At 53.8% G+C, this 14,704-nt stretch overlaps 3 protein-coding genes across 5 annotated transcripts; 2 read left to right on the top strand and 1 right to left on the bottom strand.

Annotated features, from left to right (window-relative positions):
- Positions 1-2,243: 2,243 nt before the first annotated feature.
- Positions 2,244-4,873, top strand: ATP6V1F (ATPase H+ transporting V1 subunit F). The gene is made up of 2 exons (XM_039860983.1): positions 2,244-2,464; positions 4,409-4,873. Exons 1-2 carry the CDS (start codon positions 2,307-2,309, stop codon positions 4,608-4,610), a joined length of 360 nt encoding a protein of 119 aa, XP_039716917.1. The 5' UTR covers positions 2,244-2,306; the 3' UTR covers positions 4,611-4,873.
- Positions 4,874-5,424: 551 nt separating this feature from the next.
- On the top strand, positions 5,425-7,482 carry SPMIP1 (sperm microtubule inner protein 1). Its single transcript, XM_039860982.1, has 2 exons — positions 5,425-5,845; positions 7,351-7,482. The coding sequence occupies exons 1-2, from the start codon at positions 5,425-5,427 to the stop codon at positions 7,458-7,460; spliced, it is 531 nt and encodes a 176-aa protein (XP_039716916.1). The 3' UTR covers positions 7,461-7,482.
- A 139-nt stretch (positions 7,483-7,621) lies between these two features.
- Positions 7,622-13,905, bottom strand: LOC120601218 (glutenin, high molecular weight subunit DX5-like). Of its 3 annotated transcripts, XM_039860979.1 has the most exons (7): positions 13,170-13,905; positions 12,774-13,097; positions 11,872-11,939; positions 11,424-11,575; positions 9,788-9,855; positions 8,135-9,477; positions 7,622-7,764 (listed from the first exon to the last, which is right to left on the bottom strand). In XM_039860979.1, exons 1-7 carry the CDS (start codon positions 13,431-13,433, stop codon positions 7,698-7,700), a joined length of 2,286 nt encoding a protein of 761 aa, XP_039716913.1. In that variant the 5' UTR covers positions 13,434-13,905; the 3' UTR covers positions 7,622-7,697. The 3 variants fall into 3 exon arrangements, with proteins under 3 accessions (XP_039716913.1, XP_039716914.1, XP_039716915.1); XM_039860980.1 differs by lacking the exon at positions 7,622-7,764 and having other exon boundaries at positions 8,018-9,477; positions 11,424-11,527; XM_039860981.1 differs by lacking the exons at positions 7,622-7,764; positions 11,872-11,939 and having other exon boundaries at positions 8,018-9,477; positions 11,424-11,568; positions 13,011-13,097.
- Between the last annotated feature and the right edge of the window lie 799 nt (positions 13,906-14,704).

Below are 14,704 nucleotides of genomic sequence, written 5' to 3'. Positions count from 1 at the left end.
AGACATTCAAGGCTTCTAGGTCCAGGTCCGGCCTCCCCACCTGTTCATTCCAGAAACCCCCAAGTTGGGCAGTATGCTCATTCCCCACTGCATCCTCCAGTGCCAATCCCTCTTCACAGCCTGTAGTTACCAGGCACCCATGCTGCAGTTTGGGCTTCTGCTGGGGAACACTCTTGCCTCTCCACCCTTCTCCTCTTCCTGTCCAACAGGTAACTTTCCTAGACCCCTCCCAGATCAGCCCCCAGCTCTCATTCCCCCTGGGGCACATCTCTAGCTGCATTTACTACCCTAATCTGTGACTATGTATCCACAGGCAACCTCCCCCAGAGCTCCCCCAGAGCTCTCTGGCCCTGGGAGGTGTGATGAATAAATAAATGAATGAGCAACTGAGTAGCCAGAGTAGGGCACAGAAGCATTTCACTCAATTGACCTGGGACACTGCAGCACATGGCGGGTCAGCTTCATTCCCCGTCCTCACATCTTCACTCAGTAGCCTATCAGCCTCCTTGCTCTTTTTCTTCTTTCCCTTTCCCTCCCTCTCTCACTCTGAATCCTGCCCTCTCAAGACTTTTTTCTGTATTTTCTTTCTGTATGTCTGCCCCGCTCCCTCTGATATTTTTCACTCTCCCCTCAGTCCTGAGGGAGCTCCTTGAAGACAATCTTGCATCCTCACCTCTTTGTGGCCACATCTGATAAATGCTGGCTGAATGAGGTATATGATGAATGTGGCAGTCTCAGCTCCTTTATCTGACAGATCTACTGAGGCGGGATCTGTTTTTTCCTTTAAGTACCCAAAGACTCACAGCCATTAAAAGCCAGTTCCATGCCAGGCACTCAGCCAGATACTTCCACACAGCCCTCCTCTCTGCCCTCCCTCTTCCTCACCCCCAGGTGTGAGGTTTTCCTGCATGAGTTGCTGCCACCCACCTGTGTGTTCATGCATGTATGGATATCCAGCCCTGCTGCTCTTCCCTGGCCACAGTATGGCCCCGGTTGCTGAGCACTTGGGCTCAAACTCACTTAATTCTAACAGCCTATGAGGCGGGCATACTGTTCTGTGACAAAACCAAGGCCCTGAGAATGGTGGTGACGAGTCCAAAATCATACTTCTATATAGCAGGGCCGAGATTCAAACCAGATGTGCCCAAATCCCAAACCTATCATGCAAATAACCAGTAGAGCAGACCATCTGGATGTCTCAAGTACTCTGAACTCCCAAATCACATGCCAGACATCAGAATGCGTTTGTTAAAAGGGAGGAGGAAAGAGTGGACCTTTCCTCTTCAACATGTTCACCTCATAGAGTTCACTCCCTCAGAATGTTATTCCTAGCCACCTCGCTGCCCAGGCCAGAAGCCTGCGGGTTCCCTGGCTCTCTCTACCTCACTCTCCAAACATATCCAATCCAAATGTTCCCATTCTGTCTCTATCTCTTGACTCCATCTGCTTCTCCACATTCCCCATGATCACTGCCTGAGTTCTGGCCACTATCATCTCTTACAATGGTTGCTCCTTCAGTCTTGCCTCTGCACAATGTTATCTCTAAAACATAAATCTGGCGGTATCATTCTCTCATTGAAATCCTTCAGTGGCTTCAGGATAACTGTCCTCAGGATACCTTCCAGATTCTTTAACTTTCTTGAAGGCACTTATGCTCTCTTGCCACTAAGCCTTTGCACGGGCTGCTCCTCTTTCCTGGAACACCCTCTGGTCCTCATTGGTACCCCTTCATCCTGCTGGCAATCTTGAGCGCCCCCTCTCTCGTGGGTTAGTTACCCCGATGTATGCTTCCACGTACTTCTCACATTTTAGCAATTAACACACTGCTTTATAATTGCCTGTTCACTGGACTCTACCTCACTAGACAGTAGCATCATTAATTTGCTCATCCTTTTACCAACTGAACGACTCTGTAATGATTAACTATGTGCCATAGTTACATACATACATACATGACACAGACCCAGACGTTGCCCTCGAGAACAGACACTATCTTCTCCTTTGGGATCTCGGGGTCTAACGATAGTAGGCTCTAAACGTTTGTTGAAGGAACAATCTAAAGTGCCTGTGCGAATCCGCGATGCCGCGCAGACTTCTGGAAATCGTAGTCCCGGGATTCAGGCCTCTCTTTATGGCGCAGGCGCATTCCGATTGAGGCGGTTTTGCTGTTAATGCGCATGTTCCGGGGGCGGAGTGGCGGAACTGCGCATGCCTAAAGCGTGGGGGCGCGGCCGAAAAGGCGGAGCTCTGCGGAGGCGGGGCTTCGGTGACGAGGTGGTCACCGCCGAACCTGCCGGTCTGCGAGGATGGCAGGGAGGGGGAAGCTGATTGCGGTGATCGGAGACGAAGACACGGTGACCGGCTTCCTGCTGGGCGGTATAGGGGAGCTTAACAAGAACCGCCACCCTAATTTCCTGGTGGTGGAGAAGGATACTACCATCAATGAGATCGAAGACACTTTCCGGTACGGTAGCCCGCGAGGCCTGAACGGGCCCCTCTGCTGCCTGGTGGGAGCGCTGGGAGAAGGCGGGGGCGGCGCGGGGCTTGCAGACCCTGGCTGAAGCGTTGGGTTCCTGCCTCCAAAGTCAGGGAAGTCAGTGCGCCCGCCCTTCCGGAGGAGAGGCCTCCACGCCCCAAGTTCCCTCTGGGGGTTCGGTGGGATCAGGGCTCCCTCCTCACATGACTGCGTATCAGGAAAGAAGGGGAACAGAGCTCATGACTGGCGCGCCGCCCCTTGGTGGAACCTGCCACTTCATAGCTGGGTGTCCAGAGCGCCCGGGCCTCAGAGGCGGCCAGTCTCAGTTCCTCTGCAGGAGTTCTCCCAGTTCACCCATAGAGCAGGCTACTCGCATTGCAAAGCACTCGGCTCTAGCGAGTTGACCCCTAAAGGAAACGCACACAGTGAACACACCTAGGGAGCCCTGAACTCGGGCTTTCTTGTATTTTCGTCTCCCTTAGAGGCGCACTGCACAATCGTCCTGTAAGGTAAGGGTTATTACTCTCACTATGGATGAGAAAACTAAAGCTCAGAGAGGTTAAAGCACGTCCCAAAGTCACACGATTCGGAAGAGACAGAGCAGGGAGTTGAACCCAGTCCCAAACCTTTCTGCCTCTTAAGCTAGGGCCACACTCTACCTTGTAGGCGCACTGCAAGGCGCACCGCCCTCCCCAGTCTGTCTTGGAATTTCTCGTTGTCCTAAGCACAGTGGGTAGAAGATCAGGACTGTGTCCTCCCTTCTGCAGGCTTGTCTCTTAATTCAGGCATTGTCCTGGTGATTAGACTTGAGGACATCAGCCCCCTATTCTTTCCCTCACCCCTTCTCTAGGGCCCCTTTTGCCAAGTCTCAGGAACAAAAAGCATTCACCTGTTTTCCCCTAAACAGCCCAGCCCTGAGCTGCAGGCTGAGACTAGTTCCTGCTGCCTGGGGTATAATAGGCCCTGACCTGGGAGGCTGGTAGGCTGACTTCTAAGCTGATCTCTGCTGATCTGCAAGCAGTCTGGTAAAGTGACCCAAAGTTGTCATGGGCGGACAAATTTCACCCCAAGAACTTGCCATGTTTCTCACATGCCAAGGGAAATCAAGTCTAACCTTCCCTATTATCTGACACAGTAAGTGCTCAGTAGTTTTTAAAAAATTATTTTATCGGGGTAACATTGGTCAATAACTATAGAAATTTCAGATGTACAACTTTATAATACAAAACAGTTTTTAATGAATAAGTAAATGAATGAATGGGTGGGAGAATCACAAGAAAGGAAGATCCCAGTACCAAGTTCTCTCTGTGTGGAAAGTGTGATTCCTTCATTATGATTTTCCACTTCCTGTGTTGTGTTCTTAGCTCATGCTAAACTTCGTATGATCCATCCCCGCCCTCATCAGCATAGACCTTGAGGTGTTTAGTCAGCCCATGGTTTTTTTTTTTTAAGTTAATTTATTTTCCTTTGAAAAGTTAATGAGTTCATGTGGTTTGCAAATTAATACTTAAAAGGCGAACACAGTTGAGAAGTCTCACTGCCACCAACCTTATTCTACCTCATTACCTCCCTCCTCCACGCCTATGAATAACCACTTACCTTCTTCCTTATCTTTCCAGTTTTTTTAATGCAAATGCAAAGGGACAGACATATATTATCCTTTCCTTTTCTTACACAAAGGCAACATACGGAATAAAATGGCATGCACCCTAATCTTCATTACCAGTCCACTTGAGAGCCTTCCAAGAAGGGGAAGTAGAAAACTGACCACCATGGCCCTTAGCTTCTGAATGAAATTGGTTCTGGAGAGAATGGAGAGTTTCGTGTAGCAACCTTTACCCTCGTCCTCTGTGCTCTCTAGGTCAAGCACATTCCCTTCTGTAGCCCAGCCTACCAGTGGGCCTGGGACTCCCTTCTCATCTCTCCCCACAGGCAGTTTCTAAACCGAGATGACATCGGTATCATCCTCATCAACCAGTACATTGCAGAGATGGTACGGCACGCGCTTGATGCCCACCAGCGCTCCATTCCAGCCGTTCTGGAGATCCCGTCCAAGGAGCACCCATACGATGCTGCCAAGGACTCCATCCTGCGCAGGGCCAAGGGCATGTTCACGGCCGAAGACCTGCGCTAGAGGACTCGTCCCATCCCCGCTGCCTCTCCCCAGGCTTGCCATCAGCCCCTCTCTAAGTTCTGAGCCTCTGATTTCCAATTCCCTGCCCTTTCCCACTCCTAGAGGCTAGGTGAGGTGCTTCCAGGTTGCTGGAGCTCTGCCATTAAAATCAAGGCTGGTTAGGGAACAGGAAGCCTGAGTGTCTTCTCTCTCCACTACCTCTTTCCCGTGCTGTTACAATGTCATTGTTGATGTTAAATTAAAGTAACATTCTTCTCTCCAAACTAAGCCTTGGTGCTAAAAAAGACAGGTGTGGGATGAGGCTGGTGCGGGGGATTAGACGGGCCGAGCTGGAAAAGGTTCTGCCAAACACCCAGGCACAGAGGATTTGGACAAGGAAGATTGTGCCAGGAGGCCATAACTCAAGGACTGGTCTGAATCAAAGATGACCAGCTCTGGCAGGGAGGAATGGGAGGATTGTACCCAGACCCCTGGCTCCCCAACTTCAGTCTATATGGGCTGGGAGGGAACCTGAGCCCAAAAGATGGAAGCAGAAAACACAGGAAACCTGGAAGCTGTGATACTACACTGGGCCTGGGTCCTGCAAGGGTTGTGGAGACCAAGGCTCTTAGCCAATGGGCTCTGGCCTCAGGCTGCCTCAGGAAGCAAGGCATGTGAGGTGTGCTGAGGGCATGGCAAGTAGAACCCTGGCCCTGTGTGAGGTGAGGCTTGGTTGCCTGGTGACTGTCCCTGGGCAGCCATCTGCTGTCAGAAGGACCTGCTCTGCTCACCTCTCAGCCGCAGCCACCCTGGTACCACTCTTTCCCTTGCCACCATGTCGCGGCAACTCAACATGGACACAGTGCAACAGAACTTCTGGAAGGAGGAGTTTCTGAGGCAGAAGATGTTGCGCTGTGAATGGCACCGCAAGTATGGGTCGATGGTGAAGGCCAAGCAGAAGGCCAAGGCTGCAGCCCGCCTCCCCCTCAAACTGCCCACCCTGTACCCCAAAACCCCACTCTCACCCCCACCCGCACCCAAAGCAGTTCCTTCCAGGGCCCCTAGCCCTGCCCCGGGAGCTCCTATTCAGTCAGAAATGTACCCAGTACCACCTGCCACGCGGGCCTTGCTGTACGAAGGCATCTCCCACGACCTCCAGGGGCGCTACCACTACCTGAACACCCGAAAACTGGACATGCCAGAGATGCGCTACCTCTTCCCTGTCACCACCAACTTCACATATGGCTGGCAGCTGGGTGAGCCCCAACCTCCCAGAAACAATTCACCTCACAAATGGGCACCTGCCATGAGCCAGATAGTGCTCTGGGCAGGAGTCATGAAAGAGGCATAGACGCTCCTTTCTGGGGTGTCCATAAGAGCAAGGAAATGTCTGAGAGAGACAAGTTCCAGATGAGACTAGAGAGTGATGGGGTAGGGGCAGGGTGCATATGCTGCTTTAGACAGGATTGCCAGGAAAGACCTCTGGGGACCTAAAGGCCGAGAGTTAAATGACGAGCAGGAGTTGGAGATTTATTCTAAATACGAGGGGAAGCCAGTGGAGGGTTTTAAGCAGATGAGTGACACTTAAAAAAAATCACCCTGACTGTTCTGTAGGTAATGGCTTTTTCGTGAGACAACATAGACTGATAGATGAGTTAGGCAGCTACTTTCTGGCAAGAGATGATGATGGCTTGGGCCAGGGTGATTAGCAGTAGAGCTGAAATAGGTTCAGGATATGTTTTGGAGGAAGAATCAATCAATGGAACTTCCTGATGGGTTGAATGTGAGAAAGGGAAAAGAGGATGCACTGGGGACACCCAGGTGTTTGGCCGAAGCAGCTGTGACAGAGCAGACGGGGAGAGGAACAGGGCTGGAGGCTGTGTGAAGACAGGTCAGCGCCGGCCCTGAACTGGAGTGGTCAGTGAGGCAGTTGCCCTCTGGGTCAGAGCTGAAGATGCAAATTGGGGGTTATCAGAAAACAGGTACTCTTTAAAGCCATGAGATTGGGGTCCCTTAGCCAGGGAGCTCTAGATTCTGGGGTCTGATGGGAGGAGAACCAGGGGGCACAGAGGGGTAGGGAGATGGTGTTGATGGGAAAGCTGTCCATCTGGACTGAGTCTGCTTTTTCTGTGAAGCCGAGTCAATGTCGGCTGGAAGGGAGAGGAGTAGAGACAGTGGTGTAGTTTGAGAGGAAGAGTTAAGGTATGGGAGAAGGATCATGCCAGGGAGTGGTGCAGGATGGCTGGGTGATGCCGAGTGTCCCATTGCTCTTTGTGGTCATGAATTTCAAGTGAACTACTCGGCCATGCGTCTTCTCCAGCAGCTGGAGCCTGCACAGAACAGGTGTATGGTTGGAGATACACACAATTGAAAGTTTGCCTAAAAAGTCCCCCACTTTCTTCAGGGCTCTAAAGGGACAGTAAAAAGAGCAATTCCAATGAAAGATGGCCCAGATGGAGAGCAAGAGGTAGAAAAAAAGCCCTACCTAGCTGTTTCAAAGAAGTCTAGCTTTGTCCCTGTGACGAGCAGGGCTGGAGGATCCTGAGGCTGGCTGTCATTTTGCCATCACTGCTGATCTGGGAACCCAGCCCACTCCCTGTCTTCCCATAGTCCTCACTCTTTATAAGAACTTTTTATTTCTTCACACTTAGAAAGTGGATACAACACAGGCAAATTCCTAGGGCTGGGCAGGCAGGGCCTGACGTGCTCTGTGAGTTCCTTTCTCAGGAACCCATTACTGGCCTCTGACATCTTTTCCCAGGTCCCCCAGTGAAGCAAGAACTGGTCTCCTGCAAGATGTGCCGCATTGAATCGTTCTTCCGCAAGAACGGGGCCTTCGCACTGCTTGACCCCAGGGACCTGGCTCTCTGACCTTGGGCCAGGAGGCGGCTTAGAGGAGGGAAGAAGAATCACGCGCCACCTAGTGGGAAGAAGCTCTTGCATGTGTCTGTGTGTTTGGCTCTCCCAGGCCCTGGGCTGCGTTCTGGGCTTTTCTGAAACTACCTCTGATCTGTAGATTGGCCTCTTGCTTCTTCCTTAACCCCCATCTCTTTAATCATCCTTTTGAAAATTCAGCAATGGTTAGAAGAGAGCTGGGAAGGTTGAAGGCTACTCTCCAGGCGCAGGTTTCTCAGTGCCAGGGGACCACAGTAGCTGCTGGAAGTTCTTGGTATTCCTGGGGAGAGAGTGGCCTGTCATCCCAGATGCCAGAGAAAGGGGGCCGCCACCACCCCCACAAGCCTCCCCTCGCCCCCTCACCTGGCCCCGAGGGCCCGCAGCCACCCTGTCCTCTCCTGGTGCATCTGTTTCAGCTGCTCCCGCAGGGCGCGCCGCTGCCCCGCAGCGTCCTCCTGGGCAGTGCGGGGCACTGAGCGCGCTCACCTCGCAGCCCCACAGCTCGACGTAGCCAGCAGGGGGCAGCACCGGGACATACTCGCCCCGCTCAGCCCCCTCCCAGCTCTCGATCTGTGTCTGCACAAGTGCGCGGTGCACACACTTGAAAGGGAACCAGGACGCACCCAGCTTGGCCCAAGGCCCCTACTAACCTCTCCCGGAGGTCTGGCCTGTGATGAGAGCTGAGCCGGGCTGGGTGGGGGCCCCAGGGAGTGCACCCGGCAGTGGCGGTTCCTGACGATGCTAAGACGTTCCAGGACCTAAGGGAGACAGCTGTCAGCTGTCGGCTAGCAGCTCTCGTTGCCCCGTCTGCCAGCTGGCCCGCCCTGTGCGGGGGACGCGCCCGCAGCCGCTGCTGTTCGCAGTCCTGCCGCCGCCGGCGCCTCGCCGCGCTGTGCAGCTCCAGCAGCCGCTGCAAGGTCGTCTCCTGCTGTGCTGCACTCACGCCCACGGAAGCCTCCCTGCCGGGGGGCCTGAGCCACGCACCTTTCGAGGCCTTGGGGGCCTCAGCCGCTCCCTTTCTCTCCCCATGGGCGTCCAGGAGCCTCGCAGAGTCGCCTGCCCGTGGCCCCCTCGCCTCGAGCACCTGCTGGACCGCGGGGCCCGGGTCTCCCCCCGGGTCCCGCAGCCGGTGCTGATTGCGCACCATCCCTGGGTGCCCCGGGAGAGCTGTAGGGCGCTCTTGCTGCTCAGAGTCCCCGGTGATCAGAGCCGCTAGCATCACAGCTCCCGGGACTGGGAGCAGCGGCGGGGCTGGAGGCCTCGCGGACGGAATGAGAGCCGGTGCTCCCTCCAGGCCGGCCCCCTGCTCTCCCACCGCCAGTGCCGACTCTTGTCTCTGGCCATCGGTCTTGTCCTGCATCAGCCTGGTGCTCTTTTCCCCGGGGCCTGGCCTCTCCCTTTGCCTAGGCTGCGGCATCTGTTCTCCTGGGGACCTGCAGAAGTCGCCCAGAATTCCCAGGGAGTCTCCTTCTTCTTGGGGCTGTGTAGGCGTCTCTCCCTGAGCCACTTCCCTGGCTTGTGAGTCTTGGCTTCCGCCTCCGGAAAACTGAAGGATCTTCACTTCCCCGCCCTGAGAGGTCTCCTCACTCGGTTCCAAGAGGGCCTCCTTTCTCTGGCACTCAGGGCAATTTCCTCTGTGGCTTTGAAGAGCATTTTTATTCTCACCCTGAGGGGTCTCCCATCCTGGACCCCCAGAGACGACTTCTCTCAGAGCCTGAGTAGTCTCCCCACTCTGCCCCTGGATCGTCTTCTCCCTCTGACTCTGAGGAATCGCAGTCCTTGGCAGTTTCTGAAGTTCTGCTCTGTCCTGGCCCAGGCTCCAGGCCAGCCCCTTGCGGGGATCTTGGTGTTCTGGCAGGCCCTGGGAAGGCAGGCCTGAGGACCCCCAGGCTTCCTGAGCGACCTTTCTCCCTTGAAGGTTCCCAGAGGATGGTGGAAGGGGCCTCTGGGTGGTGGGCTCTGCTTGGCCCCTCTCTTTCTTCTGGTCCAGGTCCTGGGAAGGAAGAGCACTTTGTCCCAGGCTTGTGAGGGAATCCCTGTGCCAGGGCCGCTTACCCCAGGGGAGTCTGGAGACCCCAGTGGCTGCCCAGCTGGATCTCGCTTCCATTACGCGCCTTGCCTGATTCCTGAATTTGTTAAACCCATGTTATGTAGTGTAAAAGGTGCATCAGCGATGGTCCCTTCTTCCATTTGACCACAAGAGGTGGCCCCACCTCACCCCAGTAGCCTCCTCTGAGGCTGACCCCACCCCTGCTGTCCACAGTCTGAGAGGGCCCTTGCCCAGGACCCTTCGACCACTTCACCTTGAACTCTGAGCTTTCTGGTTCCCCAAAGCTACTGCTGGAGGTGGGGTTCAGCTCTGGTAGGCAACCTGAGGGAGAAAGATTGATGTTGGGAGCCCTCTGCTCATGTCTCAGCTCCTCACATTCATTCTACCTGAACTGGAACCAAGAAGCCTAAGGAGTCCCTGGCACATAGCCAGGGCGAGGGGTGGGGGTGGGGGAGCGGTGAGTTGCCTGAGAACTGGTGTTTGAACTTCAGTTCATGATCTACCTTTATTTACAAAGCCTACTAAGTGCCTGCTTGCCAGGTTTGTCTGCCAACAGCCAACCTCATCTTCCTTATCCTTCCATCCAAGGCAGACCACCTCACGGGAACTGGCATACCTTCTCCCTCCACCTGGAGCAGGAAGGGCCTCATAAAAACACCCCCACTTTGTCCTGGTGTGCCCATCCGGGCCCATAAGGAAACCTATGTGCACCTTACTTTATTATTATTAAGCAAAAGCCAAAAAAAAAAAAAAATCCTCTTTAGCTCTTTCTTGGTTTCTGACAGCACCATCAAATGAAATTCAAGAAGTGAAATTTTAGGCCAGGGCCAGGCCTCAAAACTGCAAGTCTTCATAATTATCCAAAGAAATCTAAAAAAAGAGATGAAATGTCGCTGCTCCCTTGCAGCTGTGGAGGAGGGAGAGTCACTCAGCATCTATAAAACTCGTTGAAATAACTTGATTTCATAAGGTCTTAAATTAAGAACTTTCAGAAGAACATTCTATGTTTATGCAATATGGATATGTGAATATTCATAACTAACAAAATGAGTATGTTCCGTGAAAATAAATCTGTCTTTTGAGGAGTTTCTGAACAAAGGGGTCTGATAAGATTCCCGAGCCTTTAGAAATTATTGCCGTGAACTGTGAACATAACCCCTAGCCTCCTTCGTCTGTAATTCTCGTCTTTTGTCTTACTGATCACTTATGTCTCTGGTAATAATGTTGTAATTGATCTATCTGTATTTCAAAGAGAATATACTTGTAAAAATTTCTCTTCCAATCAGAAAATAATCATTGGCACTTTCCTCCTCTCTCAGATGCATGATGGAACCAATAAAAGCTTATGCCCTTGCCAGGTTTATGGTTTAACAAATCCTTCGAGAGTCTGTTTCATTTAAATTACACTTCCAAGGCTCACAGCATCTATCCCACTGGATTCTAATCATTTATTTATTGTCACACTCTTTCACTAGGCTGCGGTCTCCTCAAGGATGAGGACCCAGTGACCGGGCCAAGACTCTCTTGTGCTCTGTGTATCCCCAGTGCCTGGCATAAGGGTGGCCAATAGGCAGCCGAGAGCTGCTGTTCCATTCCCTCCTCCTCTGGTCAGCCACGGACGGTCATTTCCAGCCTCTCAGCCTGGCTTCAGAATCTTCCTGGACACAGTGCCTGAGACAGCGGCTACCAATCAGGGAAAAGGCATATAAAATAAAACCTACCTGTAGCCCCTGGGCACCCCAGCACCCGATAAAAACGTATGAGATGAAGAATGAGTGAGGACTGAACTGGAATCCTGAGACTCGGGGTGAGGACTTCCCAATCTAGTCTGGCCACCCCGGCCCAGGGACTCCTGCTGTCCTGGCTGCAGATTGCTCCTGTCGACATACCAGGTGTGGGCTCTGCAGGCATGCCAGCGTTCTCCCACCTTCGGCCTCCGTCACTCCTGGCTTCGCTTGGGTCTGGGACTGACGATGGGTCCGCCGCCTGCCCCCTGCAGGAGTGCAAAGGCTGCCTCGGATGCACCTCTTGCATCTGGGCTCTGGAAGTGGGAGCAGTCCTCACTGCCAGCAGGCTGCTGAGCCTTCCCACCCAACACTCAGACTCAGTCCAGGGCAGCCTGCTCCAGCCCCTGCACCCACCACTGGATCCTGGGGGGTGCCCTTTCCAGGGGTTGTGGGGCAGCCATATGGGTGCAAATGAGTAAGAGCCCCGGAGGAGCCTGGGGTGTGAGAAGGTGTTGGCCAGGGCTGTGGAAGGAGACCAGAAAGGGGCCAGCGTTTGGTTGCTTTGTGTGGCAACACAGAGTAGACAGAGTTCCCTGGGGGAAAAACTCACCCATCTGGGAGCTGATGGTTCTGGCTCAGGCAGTCCCCAGCCTGGGGTGATGGGCACAGCCTGGAACTCTGGAAGGGTTAGGGGTCTGGCCTAGTCCCGAGGGCACCAACTCCCAGTGTGGTAGGCAGCCTCTAAGACGGCCCTCAGGGACCCCTGGTCCTGGCATCCGTGTCCTTGGGTGATGCCTTCCCCTTCCCCTCTAGGTGAGGAAGCTTGGAAAGGGGTCTCTCCTGCCCAGCCAAGCCTTCAGATGAGCCTGCAGTCCTGGCCGACGGTGTTGGCTGGACATTTCCTTAACGGTCATCATGTGACACGCCCTCCTGCTACAGCTGAGGATGCCTCAGTCCAGAGAGGGCTGCCAACCTGCCCAAGGTGCCTCGGCAGTTGGTGGCTGGGCTGGGACTGGAGGCACAGGTCAGGCCAGTCACCAGCCCTGGAGGGAGAAGCCTGTGGCCAGGGCTGCTCAGCGTCTCATCTCAGGGGCACTTAGCACATCAGCACCTCTGCCCTCGGGGGACTCTGCCAGGCCTGCTTTCCTCCCCCGCTGCAGCCATGTCTAAAGACTTCTAGGTATCACCACAGTGGATCTGACCAAGATAATAGTTAACTGTGGGATGGTAACAGCCTGCAGAGAAGGAGCAGGTCCTGTGCTCCAGGCACAATGCTCAAGCTTTATGTGGATGAGTTCTCAGGTCTTCCCAGCAGCCCTCTGAGAAAGTTGTGTTAACTTCCCCAGTTTGTAGCTTGAAGAAATAGAGGCTCCCAGTCCATGCAGAGCATCAGAATCGAGATCTGAAACAGATCCGCCTGTCTCCAGAGCCCACACTCTTTCCACTTCCTGTACCACTATGATTACTCTGATGTCACACTGAACCCCCTGCCTCAGCCAAGCCCCCGCTCACCCCCTTCATCAGCTGCTCAGAGCCCCCACTTGTCCTACCACGGGGCTCATTGCGCTGTCCCCATGCACACCAGATCTGGTCCCTCGGACAGCAGAACTGGGCCCAGGGAGGCCAGAAGAGGTCCAGCCCTGCCCCAGTCAGCAGCTCCAAGTCCCACAGGAGCTGAAAAAAGATGGGGTGCCAGGATGTGAGCGTGTACCCACCCTGCCCTCTGCTACACCCCCAGCCAGCCCCTACCTGCTCCTGGGCCCGCCGGCTCCGTTCCATCTCCAGGAGCACAGTGAGCAACTCCAGACCTGAGGGACAGGCCCGGCCATTTTGCACCTGGGGAGGCAGGGTGGACTCAGGCCCCACGGAGAGCCTGCCTCCTTGAAGACAGTGGCCTGCCTGCCTCACCTGTCGCAGTGCAGCCTGGAGCTGGCCCAGGCCTGCAGGGCACCGGAAGAGGTGCTGGTACAGAGCCAAGGCCTGTTTGGGGCTACAAGGGAGCCCTCGGCCCCCAGGTGCGCCTGCCTGTGCCATGGAGTGGGGAGCTGGAACAGGTGTCCCCTCCTTGCTCTCCCCGCACCACTGGAGACTGGAGAGAGGAGGACTAGTTGCTGAGCACAGGAGCAAGGAGGAGACAAAGCTCCTGAGCTCAATAATGCAGGACCCTGACATCTGAGCCAGGGCCTGGACCCCAGCCAAGTTTTATAGAGATTCTGGCCTGACTCCGAAAAGATTTCTTGGCCATGGGGTGGCAGTGTAGGAGTGTAGGGTTAGGAGTGTGATCCAGCCAGAGAGGTGTGTGCATGTTTGTCTGCAGTTCCGAATGAGTATCGGTTTTACATCTACATATGTATACATACATACGAAGATGCATTATATGGGCATATAATATGCCCAGTGTGGGCAGCAGCCACCAGGAGCTGACTAGGGCACGAATGCTCCGTATATGTGACCTTCCTCGCAGCAACTCTGTGAAGTAGGTGCTATCATTCTTATCCTCATTTTACAGATCAGAAAGCTGGGCCTCAGAGAGAAAGCTGCCTTAACTAACGTGAGGCACCGTCTCCCTCATCTGGAGATGAATGGCTGTGACAAACAGGCCCTGGCAAAATGGTCTCTGAGTGTGAGCCATAACAGGCAGGACAATGGCAAGTGCTCCCTAATGCTGGCTCCAAGCTGCCCACATGCAGGGCGCTATTCGTGGGTCACTCTGCTTATTCCTTGCAATACCCAAGATACATTCAATGAGGACAGTCTGTATAAATCCTAACTAGAGGAGGGAATGAAAACATGAGATGGTCTCTGATCTTCGCAGCCTCGCCTGCCTGCGGCTCAGTGAGAGAAGGGAGCCAGCTCCCCACTCTGGGCCCCAGAGAGCAGCCTCAGCAGAAGCGGGCAGAGCAAGCAGGCAGATGATCTCAGTTCAGCCCAACACTCTCCCTTTACGCCTGTTGAAATATTAGGGACCCAGGAATGAGAATATGGTCCCCCTTGATCTTTTAGCCTAGGTCTCTAACACACCAAGGTTGCACGGCTGGTAGGTGGCAAAAAGAACTCAAATTAGAGTTCTTTTTAAAAAGAGAGCTTTCTTTTCAAATAAATAGTTTTTCTATTTCAAACCCATGTTCTTTCCCCTACAAGGATTTCTTCGAAAGTTGCATGTGTGTCCCCTGCCCACATACCCATCAGGGGTAGGTGTGGCTGTGAATGCAAGCAGCTGTGCACACGTGCCGTACGTGTTTATCTGGGTTTCTGGGGTGTGTGTGTACACATGCACATGTGTCCATATTTCATCAAGGTCCTGGTCCCCACCCCAGGCATGGGGTCCCTGTGTCACTAGCTCTCAGAGTCGCCATAGAGGCCACCGAGTACTTGGTATACCCCAAACCAAGAAGAAAAAGTATGTCCTGTAGGAACTGAGCCTTGTCTTCCATGCACCTCAG

The sequence above is a fragment of the Pteropus medius genome, unplaced genomic scaffold, assembly GCF_902729225.1.
Source record: "Pteropus medius unplaced genomic scaffold, Ma_sr-lr_union100, whole genome shotgun sequence".
Lineage (NCBI taxonomy): Eukaryota > Metazoa > Chordata > Mammalia > Chiroptera > Pteropodidae > Pteropus > Pteropus medius.
This window is presented reverse-complemented; position numbering and strand designations above follow the sequence as displayed.

What these genes read in the sequence shown, in the direction of transcription:
- ATP6V1F (XM_039860983.1), top strand. Translation starts at nt 2,307, where the DNA reads ATGGCAGGGAGGGGGAAGCTGATTGCGGTGATCGGAGACGAAGACACG. An exon ending in GAGATCGAAGACACTTTCCG is followed by an intron (nt 2,465 to 4,408) that starts GTACGGTAGCCC and finishes CTCTCCCCACAG; the next exon opens with GCAGTTTCTAAACCGAGATG.
- SPMIP1 (XM_039860982.1), top strand. Translation starts at nt 5,425, where the DNA reads ATGTCGCGGCAACTCAACATGGACACAGTGCAACAGAACTTCTGGAAG. An exon ending in CACATATGGCTGGCAGCTGG is followed by an intron (nt 5,846 to 7,350) that starts GTGAGCCCCAAC and finishes ATCTTTTCCCAG; the next exon opens with GTCCCCCAGTGAAGCAAGAA.
- LOC120601218 (XM_039860979.1), bottom strand. Translation starts at nt 13,433, where the DNA reads ATGTCAGGGTCCTGCATTATTGAGCTCAGGAGCTTTGTCTCCTCCTTG. An exon ending in AACCATCAGCTCCCAGATGG is followed by an intron (nt 11,576 to 11,871) that starts GTGAGTTTTTCC and finishes TCCCACTTCCAG; the next exon opens with AGCCCAGATGCAAGAGGTGC. An exon ending in CAGAAAGCTCAGAGTTCAAG is followed by an intron (nt 9,478 to 9,787) that starts GTGAAGTGGTCG and finishes CTTCCTTCCCAG; the next exon opens with GACCTGGACCAGAAGAAAGA.